At 38.8% G+C, this 23,845-nt stretch overlaps 1 protein-coding gene across 1 annotated transcript in view; it reads left to right on the plus strand.

Moving 5' to 3' along the window:
- LOC102827704 (proprotein convertase subtilisin/kexin type 5-like) overlaps positions 1-20,461 on the plus strand; it is a 472,359-nt gene extending 451,898 nt beyond the window's left edge. The window contains exons 15-21 of the mRNA XM_006834928.1: positions 5,009-5,111; positions 5,340-5,533; positions 9,929-10,013; positions 14,695-14,792; positions 15,462-15,591; positions 16,982-17,097; positions 20,273-20,461. Of these exons, the coding sequence (XP_006834991.1) occupies positions 5,009-5,111; positions 5,340-5,533; positions 9,929-10,013; positions 14,695-14,792; positions 15,462-15,591; positions 16,982-17,097; positions 20,273-20,388 (842 nt within the window). The 3' untranslated portion in view covers positions 20,389-20,461. The remainder of the gene's footprint in view (positions 1-5,008; positions 5,112-5,339; positions 5,534-9,928; positions 10,014-14,694; positions 14,793-15,461; positions 15,592-16,981; positions 17,098-20,272) is intronic.
- Positions 20,462-23,845: the final 3,384 nt, after the last annotated feature.

Genomic DNA, 23,845 nt, shown 5'->3' on the forward strand with positions numbered 1-23,845 from the left:
TCACAAAAAGAGAAATACTGCATGGGACCACTACTGTAAAAGACTAAAGAAAAGAAATTATACTATAGGGGGGTAAGGGGAAGTCTCTGTTGGTTGCTGGGAAGTTGGAGTTGGGGGGGGTGGGTAGGGAGGAGCACAGGGTGGGGATTGGATGCAGGAGAACTTGGGTGCTGGGGAGGAGGGCAATATACAGGGAGGGAGAGGGAAGTGGAGAAACGGGGCATGTGGGAGAACAATTGGGCATGTTTGAAGGGGTCAAATGGGGGAGAGATAAAGGACAATAAATACATAGCCTTGGAACGCCAGGGCTCTGAGATACAGTGATTGAGTCATGGTTGGAATGGGGGCGGGGGGATCGTGTTAAGATGCTTGACTGTTTTTTGAATCTTGGTTGGTTTTCCTTGCACTATAATACAGAGTAGACACTGGAGGGGAGAGAAAGGAATACTCAGAAACATCACACTAGAAGGCTTGTAAGTCCGTCTTCTGCCTATAACTGATTGGGATACCTAAATTGGGGCTACAGTGAACGGAGGCTTCTTGCAGAGCCTTTGCAATACATAAAACTATAGGTAGAAACCCGAACCACATCCAGATCTCCAGAGATGAGAAATCTCCCCTTGAAAGGACGAGCAGACCAGCCTGGAGTGGCTAGAAGAACAAAAGATACTTCTTGAAAGAAAGACCTGCAGGAAAAATACAAAACAATAGAGGCAAAGGAACTGGAAATACACGCTCTGATTGGTGACCACATGCATCACCGATGGGGGGAAGAGGGGTAAAAGCAGCAATGAAGCGGCAAGCTAAGCCTTACAATGTTCAGTGGGCTTCTGTGGACCCAGTTGGGGACCTGCTTGGCAAGCAGTGAGAGGAGATCTGGGGACTCTCGGGCCCAGAGCTAGTGGCATGGCCACAGAAGACTCGAGTGGAGAGTGGAGCTGCCAGCTGATGGGAAGAGAGGGCATGGGCACAAGAGCACCCACACTTGCAGATAGTACCCACGTGACCTGGACCAGATGACTAGATGATCAGAGCTCAACCAGAAGAAGAAAGAAGAGGAAAAAAAAAAAGAGAGAGAAAGTGAGTGAGCTGATACAATCCGATGAACTTGACCTATACCTATGGATGCAGTGGCTCAAAAGAAGGAACAAATCCTTATAGCAAGAAACATTCCCACCCCCTCCACACACAGAGTGGGCAGAGATGGGCAACTTGGACATTGGATACCCAAATGGGGTGGGGGGTGCTACAAAGGCAAGAAGTGACTGGCTTACAAGCTTTCAAGAGGGAACCTAGAGCTAGGGGGCATGGAGGAAGGCAGAATCTCCAGTGAGTACTATCTAATCTGTCTAGGCAGAGCTGATGAAATGAAATACAGATGGGCAACTCGTGATACTGTAGTGAATAATGATTATCAGGACTGATTATGAGGGTTGGAAGTACAAAAGTAGATGTTTTATAGCAAGGAAGGGAGCGATTATTTCTCCAGTCTAGGAGCGGAGGTCTCTAGGACCATCAATGGAGAAGAGCCAAGAGCGGGACCCTACCCAGAGATGGAGACAGAGACAATGACGTGGAGTGATGAAGCGGCTGGGGACTTCTTTGGATCCAGAGAGGGAGAGGGCCTGTGGGCTGGAGACTGGGGGGGTGAGGGGAGGGGAGGGGGCGGGTTTCTATGATATATCCTTTGGTCAGTTGATGATGCATTAAGGGGATTGGAACCATGGCAATGAAATGATATACGAGGGAATGAATGTAAAACTAAAGTTCTCTCATGTAAACATATAAACTATCATATAATTCACAATAAAACATTAAAAAAAAATTCTGTTAGAATGAATTGAATTTACATGCAACCTCATGAGAATAGCTGGGGGTTTTGTTGTTGTTCAGTATATGTGGGGGCTTTAAAATGTCCAAGGGAAAAGTCCATTATCTTTAAATCCCATTTTTCCACAAACCTTGTGAACCCGTCTTATAGGATCTTTCCATTCAAAACATAGGCCTAATATACCATCGCACTGAAATCTTTAATTTTATGCAGTTTTCTTCTTGTTAGTGTTATTCCTAAGTATTTTTGGTTGCTATTATTGTAATAGGGAGCTCTGGTAGCGTAGTGGTTACGAATCGGGCTGCGAACCTTAAGGTCAGCGGTTCGAAACTACCAGCTGCTCCGCGGGAGAAAGATGAGGCTTTCTACTCCCGTAAAGATTTACACCCTTGGAAACCCTGTTCAGGGTCGCTATGGGTCGGAACCGACTCGACGGCACTTAACAACAACAACAACATTATTGTAATAGAAAATATTCTGTGCTTTCTGATAAGCACACTGGCTGTTGCATATTTATCTTCTATCTGGCCTCTTTGCTTAACTCTCTCAGAAGTTTTAGAATTAATTTTCTTGGGCAGTTTAGGTACTTTTGTCACATCATCTGAAAATATTTTTTTTCTCCTTCCCAATATATTTTTATTGCTGTCTTTTTCCACTGGCCCTAGTGTTCTTGTTGTTGTTAAGTTCCCTTGAGTCGGTTCCATAGTTTCCTGAAATGTGTAGACCTTCTTAGATGTATTACATAACACTTAATGGACATAGTTTTCCAGAATGGAAAAACTTGTTATAAACTATGATTTAATGTAGCTTTAAAAGGAACATAATTCCCTGAGATTCTTCCCTTAGATTCCAAAGAAAGTACTTCATTAGTTACCTTGATAGAGTATCTTAAATATTCATGCAGTTCCTTTCATTTTGAACTGGTAGTATCCCAGAATTAGTGATAGGTTTGGATAATTAAGACCAACTGAACTAACCAGAGCTAGGTTGTGTTAGATTTTATGGTTTTTTTTTTTGCTGTACATGTTGTGCCTAGAAAACCATTTTGTCTTCTCTAATGTTACAAAGTATATCCAAACACATAAATGGGTATAATCGTAACCTGTGTGTGTGTTTCTAGTTTCAATTTTGGTAATGCTAAGATTCTGAACGAAGTACAAATACAGTTATACGCCTTTGTGGTTTTTCCCATTATAGCTTCAAAATATCCACATTAGCACTTGTGAGGGAAACAGACCATTATTTCAATACTATTCTGTAGCTTATAATGTTAAAATGAATATAGAACAGTTTACAATTATAATACAAATAGCACAGAATGAATTTGAACACCTTGTCATACAGAGCTCAATTGGCTAATATCAAGAATAAATGTGCTTAGGTGTTTGTTTTTTATTTTAAGAAGTCAGCTGGTAAAAATTTCGATCCTGTTGGACCCGTGATTTCAGTATTCACCTCGAAATCACAGGCATAGATAGCATTGTCTTAACTAGATCCCTGTACGATTCCATTGAATCACCATGGCTGAGAGACTAAAAGCTGGCTCAACTTCAGTTTCAACAGCACTCCCCTAGTGTACCATGTTGTTGTTTGTTGTTAAGTGCTGTCAAGTCGGTTCCTACTCATAGCAACTCTGTATACTACTCGATGGATAAAATATCCCAAGATGTGCTCACTGTGGAATTTAATTTAGAGGTTAGTTTGAGGCTTGGGGGAAATAGAGATAAACAGTACTGTCAGATTGCTCTTGCGATTAATCAGAAATGTATTCCAAGTCTGCAATATTTTCAAATGACTCATTTTCATTCTGATCAGGAGCTCATCTTTAGTACATGATTTACTACCACTAGGCAGGAGGCCTGGATAAGGAATCAGCACAGTTGATCCCAACTCTCCCTATGTACTCAACACTGTGATGTTGGACAAACCATTGGAACTATTGAAAAATCTGTTTTCTCATCAGTAGAAATGAAGGTGCTTACAAAGTTTTCTCTCAGTCCTTCCATCCTAGTTCTAACATTTTATGTTTCTATGATTCATAAATTGTAAATTCATAAATTGCAATTGTACAATCTAGTCCTATTATTACTACCAATGACAAAGATTGAACAGTAAGTTCTTTTGAGTAAAAATGTACACTTCAAAGCATTTTCTGGTGCTCTTAACTTATTGTTTGTACATTTCATGCAATATATATTCATTGCTAGTTAAAAATCATATGAATATCCAATGGAAAGGAGCTTGGGAATTATAAAGACCAAATGTCTCAAACTATGGAGGACTAGGAAAGAGGAAGTTAGTTAAAGCAAGCAAAACTTTTATAATCGTATCATTAGAAAGCTTGTCATCAATCACAAAAGAACTTCATTCTTTTGGCAGATTTTTTGTTTTCTTACTGTGCAGACTTTAGCTCTACTTTGAAGAATTTGTAGCAGAAGAGATTAAGAACCGTCATCCCAGGTCTGGAATTCTTTAAGCTTGTTCGCATTTTTTAAATTTATATGTCATTTTCTTTTGTTGAGTTGCCTTGGCTCATGGGCAAGATGCAATTTTAAATCTATTATCTGTGCCTGAAGTACCTGCTTTGTAATCCAAGACTCGATGCTGATAAGCTCTTGCCAGATGCCACAATGATGTTTCTTGCTGGCTATGGTATCTCAGAGGTATTCAGTGGCTTTAATGACCTTGGATGAGACAGACAATCTGTTCCAGACATTGAATAATGACCTTTACTTCTTTTCTGTCAACAACTTTACTTCTCATTTTTCCATAGATATTGTTATAGTTACACATATTTAATTGCATCAGGTTTTTGTTGTATGTGTATGTGTTTCCAAGTTACTATAATAGCGTCATTCATTTGGACTTTGAAATATTTGCTGTCTCCCACAAGGCACCTATATGTGTTTGAAGACTAGGGTTTATTTTTTTATATATACTTAGGCAGTTGAAGCTTTTTAAAGCCAAAGTGTAAAGTTTTAAAGTTTTTCTGTTTTTTAAAGCCAAAGTATATCTCTGAGCATATTAACCATACTGACGATCATTCTTCCATCTTAAAGAAACTTTCACAGCGTAAAGGAGACAAACTCACAATAAAAGTCCTACACTAAATTGAAGGTAAAGCTGACCTAGTTTCAAGTCACTGTGTGAAGTGTTGTTCTGATCTGTTTTGGAAAGGTCCATGCGACCCTGAGTGCAGTGAGGTTGGCTGTGACGGGCCGGGACCAGACCACTGCAATGACTGTCTACATTACTACTACAAACTGAAGAACAACACCAGGTAAGAAGAGACCACACATGGTTGGGACCAAGAAATTCCTTCCTTGAAGTACTTCATGTTATGTAGCTGCATTGCTGCTTCAACACCTTGTGGTGGGTGAAAAAGCTTTACCAAACTAAATTTGTTTCTTTGGATGTGGTGTAATCACCATGTTCATACTTTCATGAAGGTGCTATAATCTGAGTCGCTAGTGACAAGGCACTTCTTCCTTATCATTGCACCATGCAGGATCTGTGTCTCCAGCTGCCCGCCCGGCCACTATCACGCCGACAAGAAACGATGCAGAAAGTGTGCCCCCAACTGCGAGTCTTGCTTTGGAAGCCACACTGACCAGTGCCTGTCCTGCAAATATGGCTACTTTCTGAACGAAGAAACCAACAGTTGTGTGACTCACTGCCCTGAGGGGTTTTATCAAGATGCCAGTGAGTTGATTTCCGATATTTGGGTTTTAGAGAGGAAAAGTGGGTTTTCTTTACTTGGGTGGTCTTAGGAGAAAGATTCCTACCCTATGATTCTAGACTTTGCTTAATGTCAAACCAGGATCTAGCCATTTGATATTCTTAAGAACTCTGTTTAATAGCTTTATGTAAAATGCCTGCAACTAACTGTGGCTTGGGGTCCTGGTATGGGATATAGGACAAGCACTGGACTGCTAACCACCAAGTCAGCTGTTAAGTCCCATCAGCCACTCCTCAGAAACCCTATATAGGGTTGCTGGATCAGAACAAACTCCACTACACTTAGCAACAACAACTGGGTCTGGGGTCCTCAAGACAATCTCACCCCCAGAATTCACAAGACTCGGCATATAGTATAGTCTCTTCCTTACGCACTTATAGCTAAGCTTTGTTATGGTGAAAGGATCAGCAAAAGGAAAAGGTTCACGAGGTGAAGTCTGGAGGAAGCAACATGCATAACTCTCAAGGGTTATCTCCAAGTTCATGATCCAATAAACAGACCAAAGTGACTGATACCCAATGGCTTCTAACTCATGAGATCTTATAGGACAGAATAGAACAGCTCCTTAGGGTTTCTGAGACTATAAATTTTAACAAGAGCAGACAGCCTCATGTTTCTCCTCAAAAACAGCTGGTGGGTTTGAACCACTGACCTTGTAGTTAGCAATCTATACATAACCCATTGTGCCACCAGGGCCCAGCAACAATTTATGACTGTGTGTGTAAAATGTCATCAGTCCAGAAGTTCATCCGAGACTCAGCACCCAAGGGTTTTATCAGGCACTATCAGATAGACATCCTCTCCCAAAATTCCAGACTCCCAGAAGGAAAACAGTAGTTCAGCAGAAACTGCATTGTTGGTATACAGTAAGCGACTCTTATTAAGCATAGTGGGAACACTCCCAACATCCAAGTTTCTAGATGCCAGCCAATGGCAAACTTTGAAAGCCCATCTTTCCAAAGATAATGTTCAAACTTGCTGTTCTTCATGCTAACAAAACAGGGCCAAGCCTCTATAGCATCAAAGCATAATGTTCAGAAGTTTGCGGGTGGAAATGACTATCAGTAATGTCTGGTGAAAATATCTGAAAGATTTATGTAACCCATTAATGAGGGAGTCTGCAAATGGGTACAGAGATGATCAGGCATTTTAGTCTACCAGGAAAGGCAAAATGAAATCAAGGTAGAGACAAAATTGATTCATTTCCTACATAGGGATTACTTACTGTAATGGCTAGAAATCATTTGCAATTCATCTAAACAAAAATCTGCAAATTAACATGTAACTTCGCAGAGTTTGGACTCTCTCAACTGTGATTAATAAACAGAAAATGAATATTCTTTTAGAGAAGTAAACAATTCTTGGGCTGTAAACACTCCAACATGACACTGCAAAGACAAATAATAATCTTTGCTGTATTTCTGAACCCTGGATAATTTGTTGTAACAATAGTAACAAAGCATGGTATAGGATGACACTGAAGTCATATGTATTCACTCAACTTAAGAAAGAAGAGAAGTCAAATTATAAACAAAAAACAAACAAACAAAAAAAACAAGAATTCAATAGAATCAGGTAACATTCTGACAATACTCTCTCATCTTAAGAAGGCAAATTATTTAGTGATTCAAAGGCAGTGTCTATCATGTCTACAGAATGGTGGGTAGAAATTTCCCTGTACTTATTTGCTACAAAATTTGGAACATGAACCACAAGTTAAAGAGAAAGTAGAAAACGGGAACAGGGAGGGTGATAGGTAAGGGATCCACAGAAGTAACGCACTATTCCTTGCATGGTGGGTGAGGCGGGTGAATCAAAATTCTATCAAGACTATGAGCGTTGGAAAATAAATTTGGTTCTAAAATATTGTATGGCAGGATCAAGATAATTGTGAGAGTCACTTAATTTTCCAGCTCCTTGTTGTTCAGTGCTATCAAGTCGCTACTGACTCATAGCTACCCTGTTTAGGGTTTCCAAGGAGCAGCTGGTAGGTTTAAACCACCGACCTTGTGCTTAGAAGTCCAGTGCTTATCCAAGAGTGCCATACCAGGGCTCCAGATCCTAGGAGGTAGATAATTAAGGCAAGTTTGCTCAAATAAGCCTTCTGCTACTATATGGTATTGATACAACTGGTCAGTGAATCTCTTTCCTTTTATATAATTTCCTGTTGTTACAGTTTCATCCTTGAGTGGGTCCATTTATATACAACATGGTGATCACATATGATCATGACAAGTAATAATAAATGCTGCCAACAAGTGTACAATGCTTTAGAATTCATGCAGTTTCCTTGTCTACTTTTATTGCATCCTCAAGACAAGCATCATTGTAATCTAAGAGAGAGAACAGAGATGCTGAACTTGCTCAGTGGAGGTGCTAAGAGCTGAGTGTAAATCTAGGTCCTCTCACTTTGTTGTTGTTAAGTGCCTATGGAATCAGTTTTGACTCATAGAAATCCTGTCTAGGGTTTCCAAGGAGCCGCTGGTGGGTTTGAACTGCTGACTGATCCTGTGCTATATGCAGGATTCCAAATGATGCAGTGAGGAATTCTATAGGATAAATTACTATGAAATTGTAAAACACTTCATGTTTTAAGCTGGTATACTCAGACTCAATCCAGTAAGTCTTTCTGGGGATCCATTAAAGCATGGCTTCTCTCTGGAACACTGAAGAACACCAGTAAATAGAGAAGTTAGACAAAGAGAAGCCAATGAAAAAACTTCATTCAATTCTGCACATATATGTAGATATCATTCACTTGCATTTTAGAGCAGGTCCCAAGTCTTTAGCAAAATTGTATCCAAGATAAAAGACTTTAATTAATATACCAATGACTCCCTGAATGAAGCAAATGATTAATGTACTTGGCTTCTAACTGAAGGCAAAGGGTTCAAGTCTACCCAGAGGATCCTTAGAAGAAAAGCTTGGTAATCTACTTCTAAAAAAAAATCAGCTATGGAAACCCCTTATGAAGCACAGTTCTATCTTGACACATGCGAGGTCACCGTTAGTCAGAACTAACTCAATAGCCACTGAAGGTTAGTATACTAAATAACCTTTCTTTATGATCAAACAATAGACCACATACTCAATCGTGAATTTGCCTTTTTTTTTTCCCAATGTAAACCTGACTTTGGTATCCAGTATCTACCATAGATTTGTTCAATCAAATACATTTCTAGTGTCCAGAATACAGATGTTGTCTGAAATTTGTTGTTGATGTTAAGTGCCCTTGAATTGGTTCTGACTCAGCAAATCCTATATAGGGTTTCCAAGGAGCAACTGATGGTTTTGAACCACTGACTTTGCATCTAGTAATCCAGTGCTTATCTGACATGCCTACACCAATATTTGTTGTTATTAAGTGTCATTGAGTCAATTGCAACTCATAGTGACTATGAAAAACCCTGTATAGAGTTTCCAAGGAGCAGCTGGTGGGTTGAAACCAATCACCAACCTGTGGTTAGCAGTCCAGTGCTTATCCTACAGTGCCACACAAGGAGTCCACACCAATATAGTAACATTTATATCAGTTCCACAGCAGACATAAGGTGCAAGATGCTGTTTGAGGCAATGTAAGAAATAAATTAAATGACCCTGGTGTGGCACTGTGTGTTAACGTGCTGAACTGCAAGGTCCGTTTGAACCACAATGTCAGCAGTTCAAGTTCATCAGTAGCTCCTTGGAAACCCTATACAGGGCCGCTATGAGTCAGAACCAAGTCGACGACACTTAACAACAACAGCAACATTTCGTGGATAAGCACTGGACTGCTAACCTAAAGCTCAGCAATTTAAACCCACCAGCTTAATTTGAGAAAGATGAGACTTTTTGCTCCAGTAAAGATGTACAGCCTGGGAGACCCTATCCAGGGTTGTTCTGAGTTGGAACCGACTGGACATCCATGCATAAGATCTCCCAGTCTTAAATGTAGAAGAGTGTATCAGAGTAACCTTGGAAGCTTTGAGCCTGGAAGTCTATCGTGCCTCAAGAATTGCTTCCCATTGCTTCCACAGTGGTGTGGCATTAGCTTCATTGGTGGAAATGTTCACCGGTGGAAGTTTGAAAACCTTGTTTGAGAGAGAGAAAGGGGAGGTGGCAGGACAGAGTACAGATGAGTCAGCTAAGAAGTAGTTGAGTCATTCTCTTGAATGACCATCCAGATGCCTCATGCCGCTGCCATTACTGCCTGTGATAACAGTGAGTCTGGGCTTTCCTTGCAACTTTCTGCTCATGGCCAAGAATACTGTGGCATACATTATCAAACATCCAAATGTCCCCTCATGCTTTTACAAAATCCAACTGACTGACTGATTTATAACCTTGGTACATTTCTTTTCTTTTCTTTTTTTTAACAGAGAAAAGTCTTTGCCGGAAATGCAGTGAAAACTGCAAGACATGTACTGAGTCTCAAAACTGTACAGAATGTAGGGATGGGTTAAGGTAAGAGAGTAAAGGAGTTTATCAAGCCACACAACCCGGGAATTTCTCAATATAAGTCAAGTAGAAAAAAGTAAATAAATAACCCTGTTACCATATACCTTTGATTTGACTCCCACTGAGACATTTGATTGCTATTTGCATTCTCTCTACCATTTTATGTGACAAATTGTATACCATCTTCCCTAAGAAAAGTTTATAAATCAAATAAAATTCTCTTTAGAAAAGATTGCTCAGATACAAGTCAATAAAAATGACCCTTTGAGAGGCATTCTTCATGCTTTTGACCTGCAGTGTACCAGTCAGGGATTGCTGTGCAGGTAATGCCGATGAATTATATTTAATCCCCCTGACTTATTCCTTTGATGGTTGGGAAACTATTCCCTTATCTTTATTATGTCTCTCCATATAGCCAATCTTTCTCTTATCTTAAGTACCTCAGGCTTGGTTCCATTATGCTATAGTATACACATAGATTTAACACCAGAGGATGTTTTCCTTGAATGGATGGCTTGCTCATTGCAAAAGTGAGATACTTGGTAGAATCTGTAAACTGCAATATGCAACTCCAAAGAACAAGGTACCCTGTTGATCTCAGTAGCAAAGGTCAAGTCTTGACCTACACTGAGTGAGGAGTTAGGCTCTGAGTTTGCACAGAGTTCTGATTCTGTTGTAGTGGGTCCCTTGTAGGCATTGATAGTATATTATCATTATACTCCAGTGTCTGGAGCCCTTGGGTGCTATAAGTGGTTAACACATACTCGTCTACTAACCAAAGGATTATAGATTCGAGTCTACCCAGAGGAACCTGGTGATCTACTTCTGAAAAATCAGACATTGAAAATATTATGGAGCACAATTGTACCCTGACACACATGGGGTCACTATGAGTTGGAGTTGACTCAACAGTAATGGGATTAGGCAGTTTCCAAGCAGTTAATTGTTACTACTTATCAATATTGGAACATTTTAATTTAGATTTCTTGAATATCTGATCAACATTGAAACACCATTTCCATTTGGATTTATTATGTGTGATTTTTGGTTTTCCCACAAGTACCATCAGTGTGAGTTTTCTTAGCACCTTTCATCTCATAACTTTATTCTTGATAATTCGCTGTGGACTCCTAATTCTTGGAGAAGGAGCAGAGTAACATAATGAAACAGAAGGAAGGAAGATATGCATCCAGATTCTCTGCTGTTTATTATCTGTGTGACTTTGAGCAAGTCTTCTATAAAATGGGGATAATAGCCCCTACTTAGCTATGCTAGGTAAGGATGAACTGTCTTAACATTGACAAAGCACACATCCTAGTTGTTCTATTGACAAAGCACACATCCTAAGAAATAGCTGACATAATGAGTTAGACCAGCACTCTCCAATATCAACATGATGAGAGCCACACATGTCATTTTGAATATTCCAGTAATCATATTAAAAGAAGTAAGAAGCAAGCTGGTAAAATCGATTTTACCATGCCAACATCAGTCCCTATGACTCTGAGACCAGAAAAACAAGATGGTATCTGGTTACTAATACCAACTGTTATGAAAGGGATCACATTACAATGTCTTTGATAGAGTGGGAGAAAATGTAGTACAAAACTCAAAATTATAAAAAAAAAAAGACCCGGCTTTCTGGTCAGAAAGAAACTGAGGGAAGCTGGAGACTATGGCCTTCAGATCTGAAAAGGAAGTCTGCCTCATGGCCCAATTGTAAGCCAAGTAAGAGTCCTGGTGTAGCACTGTAGGATACGCACTAGACTGCAAGGTCAGTTTGAATCACAAGGTTGGTGGTTCAAACTCACCAGGGTTGCTATGAGTCGGAACCGACTTGACAGCACTTGACAACAACAATAGGTAGATAGGCATATAATGGGGATATGCTCACTACAGAATGGTCAGTTACTCAAAATCAAAAGAGCAGCACTTACCTAAAGACAAAGTTGAGAAGGGAAGGGAAGGTGGGTGGAAGAATGGAAACAGGGAAGAAACACAGGGATGAGGTGGAATAATTGTTGCGTGTAGGTGATCACAATCATTGAAATGAAATAAAGTGTGTGATTTGTTGAATGTAAAACTGATGATCTGGTCTGCAAACCTTCACTCAATTCACAATAAAAAGTTAAAAAGAAAGAAATTGATTTTAATAAAATATTTTATTTACCTACATATCTGGTACTTAAAACACATGTTACTTTAGAGCATTATTTTATATATGAGAAATTATTGATCTATATTTATTGTTGTCGTTAAGTGCTGTTGAGTCACTTCCGACTCATGGCGGTGGTAAGTTCCGCAGAGTAAGTTCTGCCTCATAGCCACCCTGTATAGGGTTTTCAAGGCTATAAATCTTCATGGGAGCAGAAAGCCTCATGTTTCTCCCACAGAACAGCTGGTAGTTTCAAACTGCTGATCTTGAGGTTAGAAACTTGACTCGTAACGACTACACTGCCAGAGCAACCCTATGTAGGGTTTCCAAGGAGCGACTGGTAGGTTTGAACTGTCAGCCTTGCAATTAGTAGTCCAGTACTTATCCTACAGCGCCACCCCAGGACTCCTGAGCTGATCTGTATTTAGATTTCATAAAATTTACTCTAAAAAGTAGATTTAGATGGTCACATTGTTTTAAACTTACATTTGCCAGCAACTGAATGAAGTATCCATTTTTTCCATTTAGATTTAAATTAGTTAAACTTAGGTAACATTTAAAATTCAGTTCCTTGATCACACCAGCCACACTTCAAGGTGTGTTTTATCAAAGAAAGCATGTAGGCATTCTCACCAGGTGTCCCGGGTACCATTCCATTTGCCTTATGACACCAGTGTTTTGGAAGCAGCAGGAAATTCCAGGGTCACATTGTACATCATACACTCTACACCGCACCTCTCATTTAGCTCATTCCTTACTCACACCGCGCAGCCTCTGTGCCCTGCTGAATAAATGCCAACCTCGAAAGTTCTTATATTAGAAAAATGAGACAACTTTGTAAGAGCTCTGATAAGATTTCTGGAGTCCTCTTTCCTCCCACCGAAGGATGCCATTTGATGCAGTGTCTTGTTTCCACTTCTACAGAAAAGGAGGGGGTTTTCTTTTATTGGCTATTTTAACAACCCTCTCTGGTCAGTCAGGAGATGCTGAATACAGCATAGTTTCTGTTTGCTGTCCTCAGCCTCCTTCAAGTTCCTTACATTTTTCCGTGAACTCCTAGGGGTGACCATTATTCTCAAGAGACCAGTAAATTTTTAAAGGGTGGCTAAGAAGAAACAGGAAGAAAAGAAATCTTTGCATAAAATACTGGAAAGAAATGGATCAAACTGTTAACAGGGACTGTTTGGGATGAGGTTTTTTTTGGTTGGTTTTTTTTTTTCCCCCAATCTACCTTATTTTTGTACTTTGCAATTTTTTTAGTGAGCATAAGGAAAAATAAATTTTACTTTTTAAAATTAGTGTGATCCATTTAGGAAACACAGATGTTTAAGAAGCTAGAAAGCATTTGAATTTGTTGATCAAGATACACATATTTGAGTATCATCAATTTGGTGACAGGTTTACATTTCTTTCTCTTCCAATTATACCATTTGGTTATACAATGGATGATATCATTGTATTGATTCTTTATTTTCATTTTGAAGCTATCAAAAATATAGCTGATAGATTAGGACATTCCACATCCAACATGTAACTCATTAATGTCTAGGTACGCTAAAGATAAATTTAAATTAATTATATAATATTGTGCATAGTGTTAGTAGTAGATACTGTTGAATGCGCTGCAATAGGGACCCAAAGGTACAATAGAGTAGAACCATCCCCGCCCGGACCTGTTCCATCCTCATAGTTGGTGGTATGCTTAAACCATTGTTGCAACCTCTGTGTTAAACTATCTCATTGAGGGTCTTCCTCCTTTTCTCTGGTCCTCACTTTACCAAGCATGATGTCCTTTACCAGGGACTGGCACATAATTGCTGGAAAAAAAAGAAAGAAAAATCAAGACGTTTGAAGAAATAGCGGCATAGGTAGATAGTTATGCTCATTTCCTCCTTAGCGTGGCTAACATTAGGAAATAAAGGCATAAATATATTAGAATGTCGTTATTTAGATGGTAACCAATAGAAGAACAAAAATCAGAAATACTGAAAAAAAAATACGAAAGTTGCTTCTGAGAATCTGGTTTTGGGATTGGGCAAGGATAGTTAATTGTACACTTTTATTTGGTTGGAATGCATCTTATCACCTGTTACTACTGCATTTGTAACTACAAAATAACTTTAAGCATAATTATATAGTAGGTCTAGATATTAGGGGATACTCCATATTATTAGGTAATTGTTCTGTCAATAAAAAGAATTGCTCTGTCAATAAAAATACTTGTAAAAGACTCGGGGCTGGAAGATGTTGACCAAAGCTGAAGCAGGTCAGTCAATCTAAAAATAAGCAGAATATCCCCAAAGCCTAGAAGAACATGTACTACTACCGACAGCAGTGTGTAGTCACAGAGAAGACTGATAGGCATCAGGAAGGGAAAAGACGGTACAAGGAATGATGACTCTGCTTTGAAGCTTTGCCAAAGCCCCACATCTTCAAGGAGAACTCTATTTGTTGCATATGGAGTTTGGGGAGTCCTATCTCTTTGCCTGAATTGCAACTGTCTGTGTCAAGCTTTGTTTCTGTTTCTTTCAGCCTGCAGCGGTCGCGGTGTTCTGTCACCTGTGAGGAGGGATGGTACTTCAATGGCCAGGATTGTCAACCCTGTCACCGCTCCTGTTCCACCTGTGCTGGTACCACCCCATCCCACTTCCCAAATTCTTTCCCTTTATTCTTCTGGCTATGGTTTTGCTTTAGTTAAGGCAACTGTTTTTACTTAAGGCAACTCACTTGGTATTTTTTTAATTAAATGTTAGCAGTTTTTAGACATCTCTGAGAAGCTTATTTCTCTATCAGTATATCTGTATTTCCATTGACAGTCAAACAAGTATCGATAGCCTATCCTTATTGATAGGTTACCATGGATAGGCTATTGATAAATATCCTGCTGGCATCTTTTTCTCTTTATGAAAGAGATTTGATGTATTGAAAATTCATGTTGTTTTGTTTTTTTTTAACCCCAAAGAAAGTAGGACAAAGCACACATATGAAATTGTTGTTGTTGTTAAGTGCCATCAAGTCGATTCTGACCCAAAGCAAACCTGTATAGGGTTTCTGAGGAGTGGCTGGTGAGCTTGAACTGCCGGCCTTGCAGTTCAAACAACTTTGCAGTCTGGCACATTAACCCACAGCGACACACCAGGACTCCAAAAAAGTGTATCCGCCAGATTATAATATGAAATCACAACTCTTAAAATTGCAACTAATTGCTGCTATCTTCACAGTCTGTTTCAGAAGAAGCCCATTACACAGCCTCTGTTTGAAGTTTTGTCTCTATGCCTTGTGTTTGTCTTGCTTTTAAGGGGCAGGTGCCGATGCGTGCATCAACTGCACTGAGGGCTACTTCATGGAGGATGGGCGATGTGTGCAAACCTGTAGTATCAGCTACTACTTTGATCACTCTTCAGAGAATGGATACAAATCCTGCAAAAAGTAAGTGGATCTGCCCCCACGGTTCTAGCATTTGATTTCTACTTTCTTATATATGACTGCCTTCATAAGTAATACAAAATTTTAGATTTTTATTTTTTCATTGTAAAATATATATACTACATTTGCTAATTCACATTTTTTACACATACAGTTTAGTAATATGTTGTTGTTGTGTGCCGTGGAGTCGGTTCCAACTCAGAGCGACCCTTTACAGGGTTTCTGAGGCTGTAAATCTTTATGGGCGGCAGAAAACCTCATCTTTCTCTCACGGAACAGCTGGTAGTTTCGAACTGCTGACCTTGCAGTTCACAGCCCGATTTGTAACCACTATGTTGTTGTTGTTGTTAAGTGCCGTCGAGTCGGTTCCGACCCATAGCGACCCTGTACAGGGTTTCCGAGGGTGTAAATCCTTACGGGAGTAGAAAGCCTCATCTTTCTCCCGCGGAGCAGCTGGTAGTTTCGAACCGCTGACCTTAAGGTTCGCAGCCCGATTCGTAACCACTACGCTACCAGAGCTCCTGCTTAGTAATATGTTGTTGTTGTTGTTGTTGTTAAGTACTGTGATCTATGTTGTTGTTGTTGTTAAGTGCCGTCGAGTCGGTTTCGACCCATAGAGAACCTGAACAGGGTTTCCGAGGCTGTAAATCTTTACGGGAGCAGATTGCCTCATCTTTCTCCCGCAGAGCAGCTGGTAGTTTCGAACTGTGGACCTTGCGGTTCGCAGCCCGATTCGTAACCACTACGCTACCAGAGCTCCTTACTGTGATCTATAGATGACATTAATCATACAAGTGGAATCATATAACTTTGTCCTTTTGTAACTGACATGCTTTACTCAGCATAATATTTTCAAGGTCCATTCATGTCACAGCATGTTTCAAGACTTCATTTCTTTTAATGGCTAAGTAATACTCCATTTTTTAAAATTCATTTGTTCATTTATGGACTAGGCTCTTTCCACCTTCTGAGGTTTGTAAGTAGTGCTAAAACGAACATTGTACGTTCTGTGTTTAACTTTTTATGGAATTGCCAAACTAGAATACTTAGAAGTTTTAATGATGAACTAAGCTTCAAACATTTGCAAATGAACACTGCCCTGTGACTTTAACCCCATTTATCTTTGATATTTTTTATTGCCTCAGGAGTATTTTTAAAAACCTTTAAGGTAATATTTCTGTTTCAAATACTTGCTATGCCTCCTTAAAAATCACAATTTCTGTCTGCTGGGTTTTCTTTAATGTTGCCAAACCTAGCAATTACCATCGTAAACGATTTCTGTGTTGTCTTCAAAGGGAGAATTAAGATTAAGACATTCAGATGTTCATCATAAATGCACCTTCTCTTGTGCTTGATGTGGGAAAGGATCATCCATTGTACATTGTTCCCATAGATGTGACATCAGCTGCTTAACCTGCAATGGTCCAGGTTTCAAGAACTGTACAAGCTGCCCCAGTGGGTATCTCTTAGACTTAGGGATGTGTCAAATGGGAGCAATCTGCAAGGACGGTGAGTATAACTGCTCATTTTGATCTCTTCAACAAAATATCTTTCTATTCTGAAGCCTAATATGTTTATATATTGTTGTTGTTAAGTGCCCTCGAGTCAGTTCCGACTCATAGCAATCCTGTGTAGGGTTTCTGGGAGTGGCTGGTGAGTCAAGAACTCATAAAAGTCTTTAGAAAGTTCATTTTTAATATCAGGATAATATTCTGTTATGTGAAGATGCCTTGATTATTTTTGTTTTGTTTTCCTTTGTTTTGACCATTATTTGTTTCTTTACCACTAAAATATAGTGTTTGTTTGGGTTTTTTTAACCATCATTTGGTGTGTTTATATTTTTAATATGTAAATAACATGGCTGTGGACTACGATGTGCATAAAGCTTTGTTCACATTTAGGATTCTTAATTTTGGAAAATTCTTGAGTCTTTTTTAATATGTGATTTTCAGTATTTTCCATTGTAATTCACCACCATTCAGCGATCAAAAGCATTGAAATGTTGGAATAGATGAGCCTTCCTTTTTTTCTGAACTATAAATAGAATATACATAGTTATACTTAATAATACTTAATGGGTTGCCAATGGAAATTAAATCATGAAACCAAGCGCACAAAGAGAAATTATCCAATTGTCAAAAGATATTGGTTGGTAAAAGCACCTGGACATGTCTTCAGAAGCCCATTAGTTTACAGACTGGCATGACAAAGTAAATAATCACATGGCATCTGAACCTTTTATTAAGCTTCTGAAGCTAGGAATTAATATTCCAACAATACAGAAGGAAAACCCCAAAGTGTATTTAGAAAGGAATAGGACAATGTAGAGAACTTAAAACTTCTAAATGTTGGTCCACTGTTCTTTCCTTTGCATCATTGGTTCACAATCAGGAACCTCCCTCAAAGATTTGAATTGGATGATCTGGAATGCAAGGATATTTTTAGAAGCACCTTAAGTGTTTCTAAAATACACTTAGCTTTGAGAACCGCTACTTACCCCATTCTGCCAACAACTGACAAATGACAAGTCCTCACTTCTTACCTCATCTGTAAAACGAGTGAATTTAAATCATTCCAACTCCAACATTTTGTGAATTTTGACTCTATCACTCCACCCCCACCACAGATCTTCTATATAATTCATGCTAAGTGGAGCTCAAATTTGTGACTAAATTCAATGCAAGCCATACATCTCAATGGTATGCAGTTACTGTTGTTGTTAAGTGTCTTCACATAGCCTGACACATAGCCACCCTGTATAGGGTTTCTGAGGAGTGGCTGGTGGGTATGAATTGCCGACCTTGCCGTTAAAATTCCAGTGCTTATCCTATAGCACGACACCAAGTCTTAATGGCATCAAAGGGTATTATTTTGAACCATGGTTGTTTTAAGCATCTTTGGATTCTTATGAAAATGTTGTTTTTAAGTGCACAACAAAACAAAACACTTCCTGGTCTGCACCATCCCTACAATTATTGCTGTATTTGAACTCATTATTGCTACCACTATGACATTCCATACTGTTGGAGATTTTCTTCTTTTTCTTATTACAAAAATAGAAAAAGAAAGTAAACATTTGAATCAGTCTTAATTTGACAAGATCATACCTTGGAGTTTATTCTTTTCCTTCCTTTGAATGTTTCTTTTTCTGGAAATCTAACTGGGCTCCAAACTTTGGGTAAGTTATGAGCTTCCCTGGATCTTATTAAATGAGTGTAATGTGTCAACTTCATATGGTTATTCCTCAGCTCCGTATTGGGCATCTTAAAAGGGTTGCTTAAAGAACTGAGCACCTGAGGACACTGATAGAACATTGTCTGTGGCCTTGTTTCCATGAAGCATCATAGATGATCTTGCCTCTCCCTAGCTTTCCTGGTGTATGATTGGTCTGGGAAGGATTAGCCAGACCCACTCAGGCTCTGCATGGTTGAGGGTTATTTTGACCAGGGCCAATCCTACCTGCCCATACTGGGGTAAGAGGAATGGACATGGCATCCCAATGACCATGTAAGTATCATTGTACCTATCCACAAGTGTCTTCTAACTCTTAATCAAAAACATAGTTTCCAATATTTAAATATGATCAGAGTTTTCTTTAGTCAGCCACCTGAAAACTAAAAAACTTTTTTATTAAGTGATTGACTCAGGAATTCTAGTGTAACTTGAAAATTTCTCCTACCACAATTATACATTGCATCCCAAGGTTTCTCATGTTTTAACTGTTTTTCCTAAACCAATGTAAACGTGAGAGAAGTTATGTCAGATAGCGCTGGGTGAAAGTGGAGTATCAGGACTGTGGGCAAAAGTGGAAAATGAAGAATCATAATTTTCAATGAGTCCTTTTTCAGATTTTGTTAAAAATGAGATGATGAGTATTCACCAGACCTTTCAGGTCACTTCAGGATGTACTTTTTCCCCCTCTCTTTTCATATTTCACTGATTCTAAGACACATATTTTTCACATTTTAACATGTCTGATGTCAAGTGCATCATCTAGTCTTTGGCATTGCCCAGTAGGTTGACACAACATGGTTGTCCTTGTGTAGGTATGACTCTTAGTTACTCTGCTATCAACAGTCAGGCACATCATTACTGCTAAATGTATTGAATTCAACTACAATTCAGAACAGCTTCAAAAACAGAGATTATGGTTCAATCTTCAAAGAAAGTGTTCTTGGAAACCAAACAGCAAACACTTTCAAGTTTTGAATGAAAATTCTAAGTGCTCCAAACAAGTATTGCATACCGGTTTAATAAGCATTTTCTTGTAGTACTTAACATAATGAAACATCTGAAAATCCACTGTGTCTTAGATTCAATGAAATGTTATATAAATTACCAAATACCCTTTGCTGCAGGTAATTCTAAAGAGAAAAACTTCTTGCTTATATTATTGTTGGTTTCTAATTTATTCTCTTTCTAATCTTTTTTTTTTTCCCCTCCCCTTCATAAATGGATACCAATCACATTTCCTGTTGGACTGCAATGTCTCTCCTTGAAAAACAATGCTGTTGACTGAAATCACTTTGGGTGGACCAAATTTCTTCCTTATTGACTGCTCCTGAATGGCCTCTCCCAACCCCCAATCTGCCTCTCTGACCAATCAAAACCTCCTTCCGTGTGTGTACATCATGCTGTTCTCATCCTCAACTCCCCCCTCTCTTTTGCTGACTTCCCGGAAAAGCAACGGAAGAATCCTGGGCGGAAGGTGGCTTCTGTACGTTAGTGAAAAAGAACAATCTGTGTCAACGGAAGGTTCTTCAACAACTGTGCTGCAAAACATGTACATTTCAAGGCTGAGCAGCCATCCCAGATTTCTTTGTTCCTGTAGACTTATAGATTACTCCATATTATTATTAAAAACAAAACAAAACAACAAAAAAAAAAAAACAAAAAAAGCAACCCACCTCTCTCTTTTTTGCTCTCTTTTTCTCTCTCTCCAGTTTGTGCAGGGAGATGGTGAACTGTTTTGTTAGAAGTTAAATGGAAAAAAAAAAAAATTTAATATTAAACCTACAACAAGCCTACCTTTTATAACTGTGTGTTTAGCACTAAACAGCCAGAACCACAGAGACAGTATTATATGACCAAAGCATTTGATGCCAAAATTTGACGTTAAAGTAATGATTTGATTTCCTGCCCTGGTTTTGAAGGTCCGTTTTTTCGTTGTTGTTGTTGTTGGTTTTTCCCTTTTGCATTGACTTACTTGTTTCCCCTTCGAGATGTTTAAAAATACCTTTCAAAAACGTTGAAGAGCATACATAGATCAAGATGAAAGTGAAAGCTCTTACTCAATTTTTCAAACTTCTATCCACCATTGGGGGAACTGTCAGGAATTGGACCTGAAGGCATTGAGAACATCCCACAAAGTTGTGTTCAGTGTTGTTTGTTTTTTTTTGCATTTCACCACAGTTGAGCATTGATACATACGCACTTAATTTACTCCAAGCATTGGGTGCTGGTTTTTGCATTCTTCTCACTTGATAAGTCTGCTTCACCGGTTTCATCAGATAAACTTGCTGCTACTAGTTTTTCCATTGTAGGTTGGGTTCTTTTACACACCACTAGTCCAATAGGATCTCTCTATATTGTCAAATTACCGATAGGCAGAATGCAGAACTAGATAATAGAGCTAGACTGATCCAGCTCCCCTGAAATCCAGAGTGTGAATTTTATGGGCCCTGCACAATCTCTTGGTGCTATCCAGCCACTGCCCCCATAACATTTTCTTAAAGGCCATCAAAAAAAAATGCCATTTGTTGAGACAGGAAGTATTTTGGACATGATGCAGAAAATTCCTTCCTGGAGTCAAAAGTTTCTAAAAGGTCCTGTATTTTTAAATAAATGGAATTTATTTAAACTATATTTAAGTTTGTGCCCAGTTTGGCTGGGCAACATTTTCAATGGTGCTTATTAGACATTTTTTCATCTTGTCACTTTAAGAAAATAAAACTGGAATAGAAGATGGGCAGCATGATTGTACCCTTCTGGTTGTGTTATTTCTTCACTGCTCTGTCCTTCTGAAACCGTGCTATGATATAGCTGTCCAATGAATGTTGTTTTCTTTGAAATATCTTCCCTGGTTTTCTGTGATTCCCTAATACATCCTGGAAACTAGCAGATAGAATTATTAGAAACTTGAATTGGATCCATGGTCAGAAATGAGCAAACCTGATCTATTTTTTTTTTTTTTTTTTAAAACAATTCTGAGTTTCTCTGTTTAGAGGAGTATAGGCCAATATCAAGTTTCTTCATTTTTCAAAGCAACGTTCCATTGATGACCTCATTTTCTTAGGGAGTGACCAGCCATCTTTTAGCCTTCATGCTTCTGAGAGCCGCATTTCCAAAGTGTCAGTGCATCCATAGCTTGAACAGGAATGACATTAAGATAGATTCTCCTGAGAAGGAACTGGGAAGTGGATGCTAAAGTCCCTGTCTAAGCAGCAAACTCCTCAGAAGCCAACCTTGAAAAGTCATTCCCAAGTTAACTTTTCTTGCAACCCAAGATGAAGACTAAGTGTCATGGCCCTCTCAGTACATTGTAGTGATAGAGAGTCACAGGATTCATAAGCAACTAATTTAATGAACAGTTCTCCTCTTCATAACACAGCAAGCCCCTCTGACATGCAGAAAGCAATTTAATCCTGGGCACAGAATATAATCTTACACTTAAAGCACAGACAAATGTAAGCACAAACGTAAAGCAAAGTCAAGCAGATGGCATAGACCAGATATGTTTGCCAAGCAGCCCATTTCATTGAAACAGCACATACTACTTGAGTACAACCTTGTCATGCTTGGAAAGATCAAAATGATGTCTGTGTTCTCAGACAAATAACAACCCACATGACAATCAAATCCATTGGGGTCTACCGCATGCATTCCATTTCCTACCAACCCCGCAGACTCATGTCGCAGAAATACTGGTTCAACTACTAATGTGTTATTGCTTCATTTATCTACATAACATTATTAACTAGAACATAATGCTTTCAAAGTTTAAGTTAATGTTATATATTATGTATAAATATATATATATATATTCATAATGAGATATATGTAATGGATAGTACAAAGTTTGGAGACTTAACAAATGCTCTAACTTTCTGGAGACAAAAGTCCTATCTATCTTCTGTTTCTTTTGTCTTTTTACTTTGGATTCTTGCTCCATTGTTAAATCCAGTTCCACTTTTACTGAAAAATACTGTACATGTGTAAAATGTTCAGTTGTTTTTTTGTAAAATATAGTAGAATGGTTGTAATTGATACTGGCCAAAATCAATGTTATTCCACATTTTATTTTTTCTATTAAATTAACCTAAGTTCCTGTTTATTTGATCTGTTCATACTCATGTGTAAACATATCTGAAAGAGTGAGAAGTAATGAGAAACGGTTCTGTTTTTCACTTAGAATGTGTGAATAGAAAGGAAAGGGTGGCATTGAATGAAACATCTAAATAAAGTTAAAAAAGACAGGGTAGTCACTGAAAAACAGAGAGAAATAATAACATAAGAAATTGTTGTTAAGTGCCGTCGAGTCAATTCCGACCCATAGCAACCCTGTATAGGGTTTCCAAGGAGCAGCTGGTGAGTTTGAACCACCAAACTTGCAGTTCAAATGACTTTGCAGTCTGATGCATTAGCTCACAGCACCACACCAGGACTCCAACATAAGAAAGGGACAGGTTAAATTTGGTCATGAATGTATATTAAGTCCTAGTTTTCAAAAGCAGGTTGTTGGGCAGGTGGAGCATGTAAACAGTTGGCATGGATTTTCTCCAATTGTGCAGATGCTAGATCATCTGGGCCTACTGCTACCCCTGGTTTTTTTATTAAAATAGACGACTGTGTAAGATAATAAACAGTGAAGGGGAAATGGGGAGTATAGGGTGGAGAGTGAAGACGGGAACATGAAATGGTGGTAAAGGAGAAGGTGGTGTGTTTCCATTTGCTGATAACTTGCATAAAACAGACAGTGGTTACATCTGTGGATGCCCAGAAGATGATCTTGTTCAAAATAAATTCCCAGTACATGCCATGGAGTGGAACCGAGTAGTTAGCAAAACAGCCATGAGTATAGATCTTTGACATTTTGAACCCTGCTTGAGATGTAATCACTAACCTTGAAGATTCAATGTCTTGACTTTTCAGAACAAAAGAAGAAGAAAAGACCCCTACAAATAAATTGAGCTCCAAATAGGCTTTAAGATCTGGGGATATATAAAAAGGTGTCAGGAAGTCCCAGGATTGGGCTGAG

This window comes from Chrysochloris asiatica, unplaced genomic scaffold (genome assembly GCF_000296735.1).
Source record: "Chrysochloris asiatica unplaced genomic scaffold, ChrAsi1.0 scaffold00014, whole genome shotgun sequence".
NCBI classification, from domain to species: Eukaryota; Metazoa; Chordata; class Mammalia; order Afrosoricida; family Chrysochloridae; genus Chrysochloris; species Chrysochloris asiatica.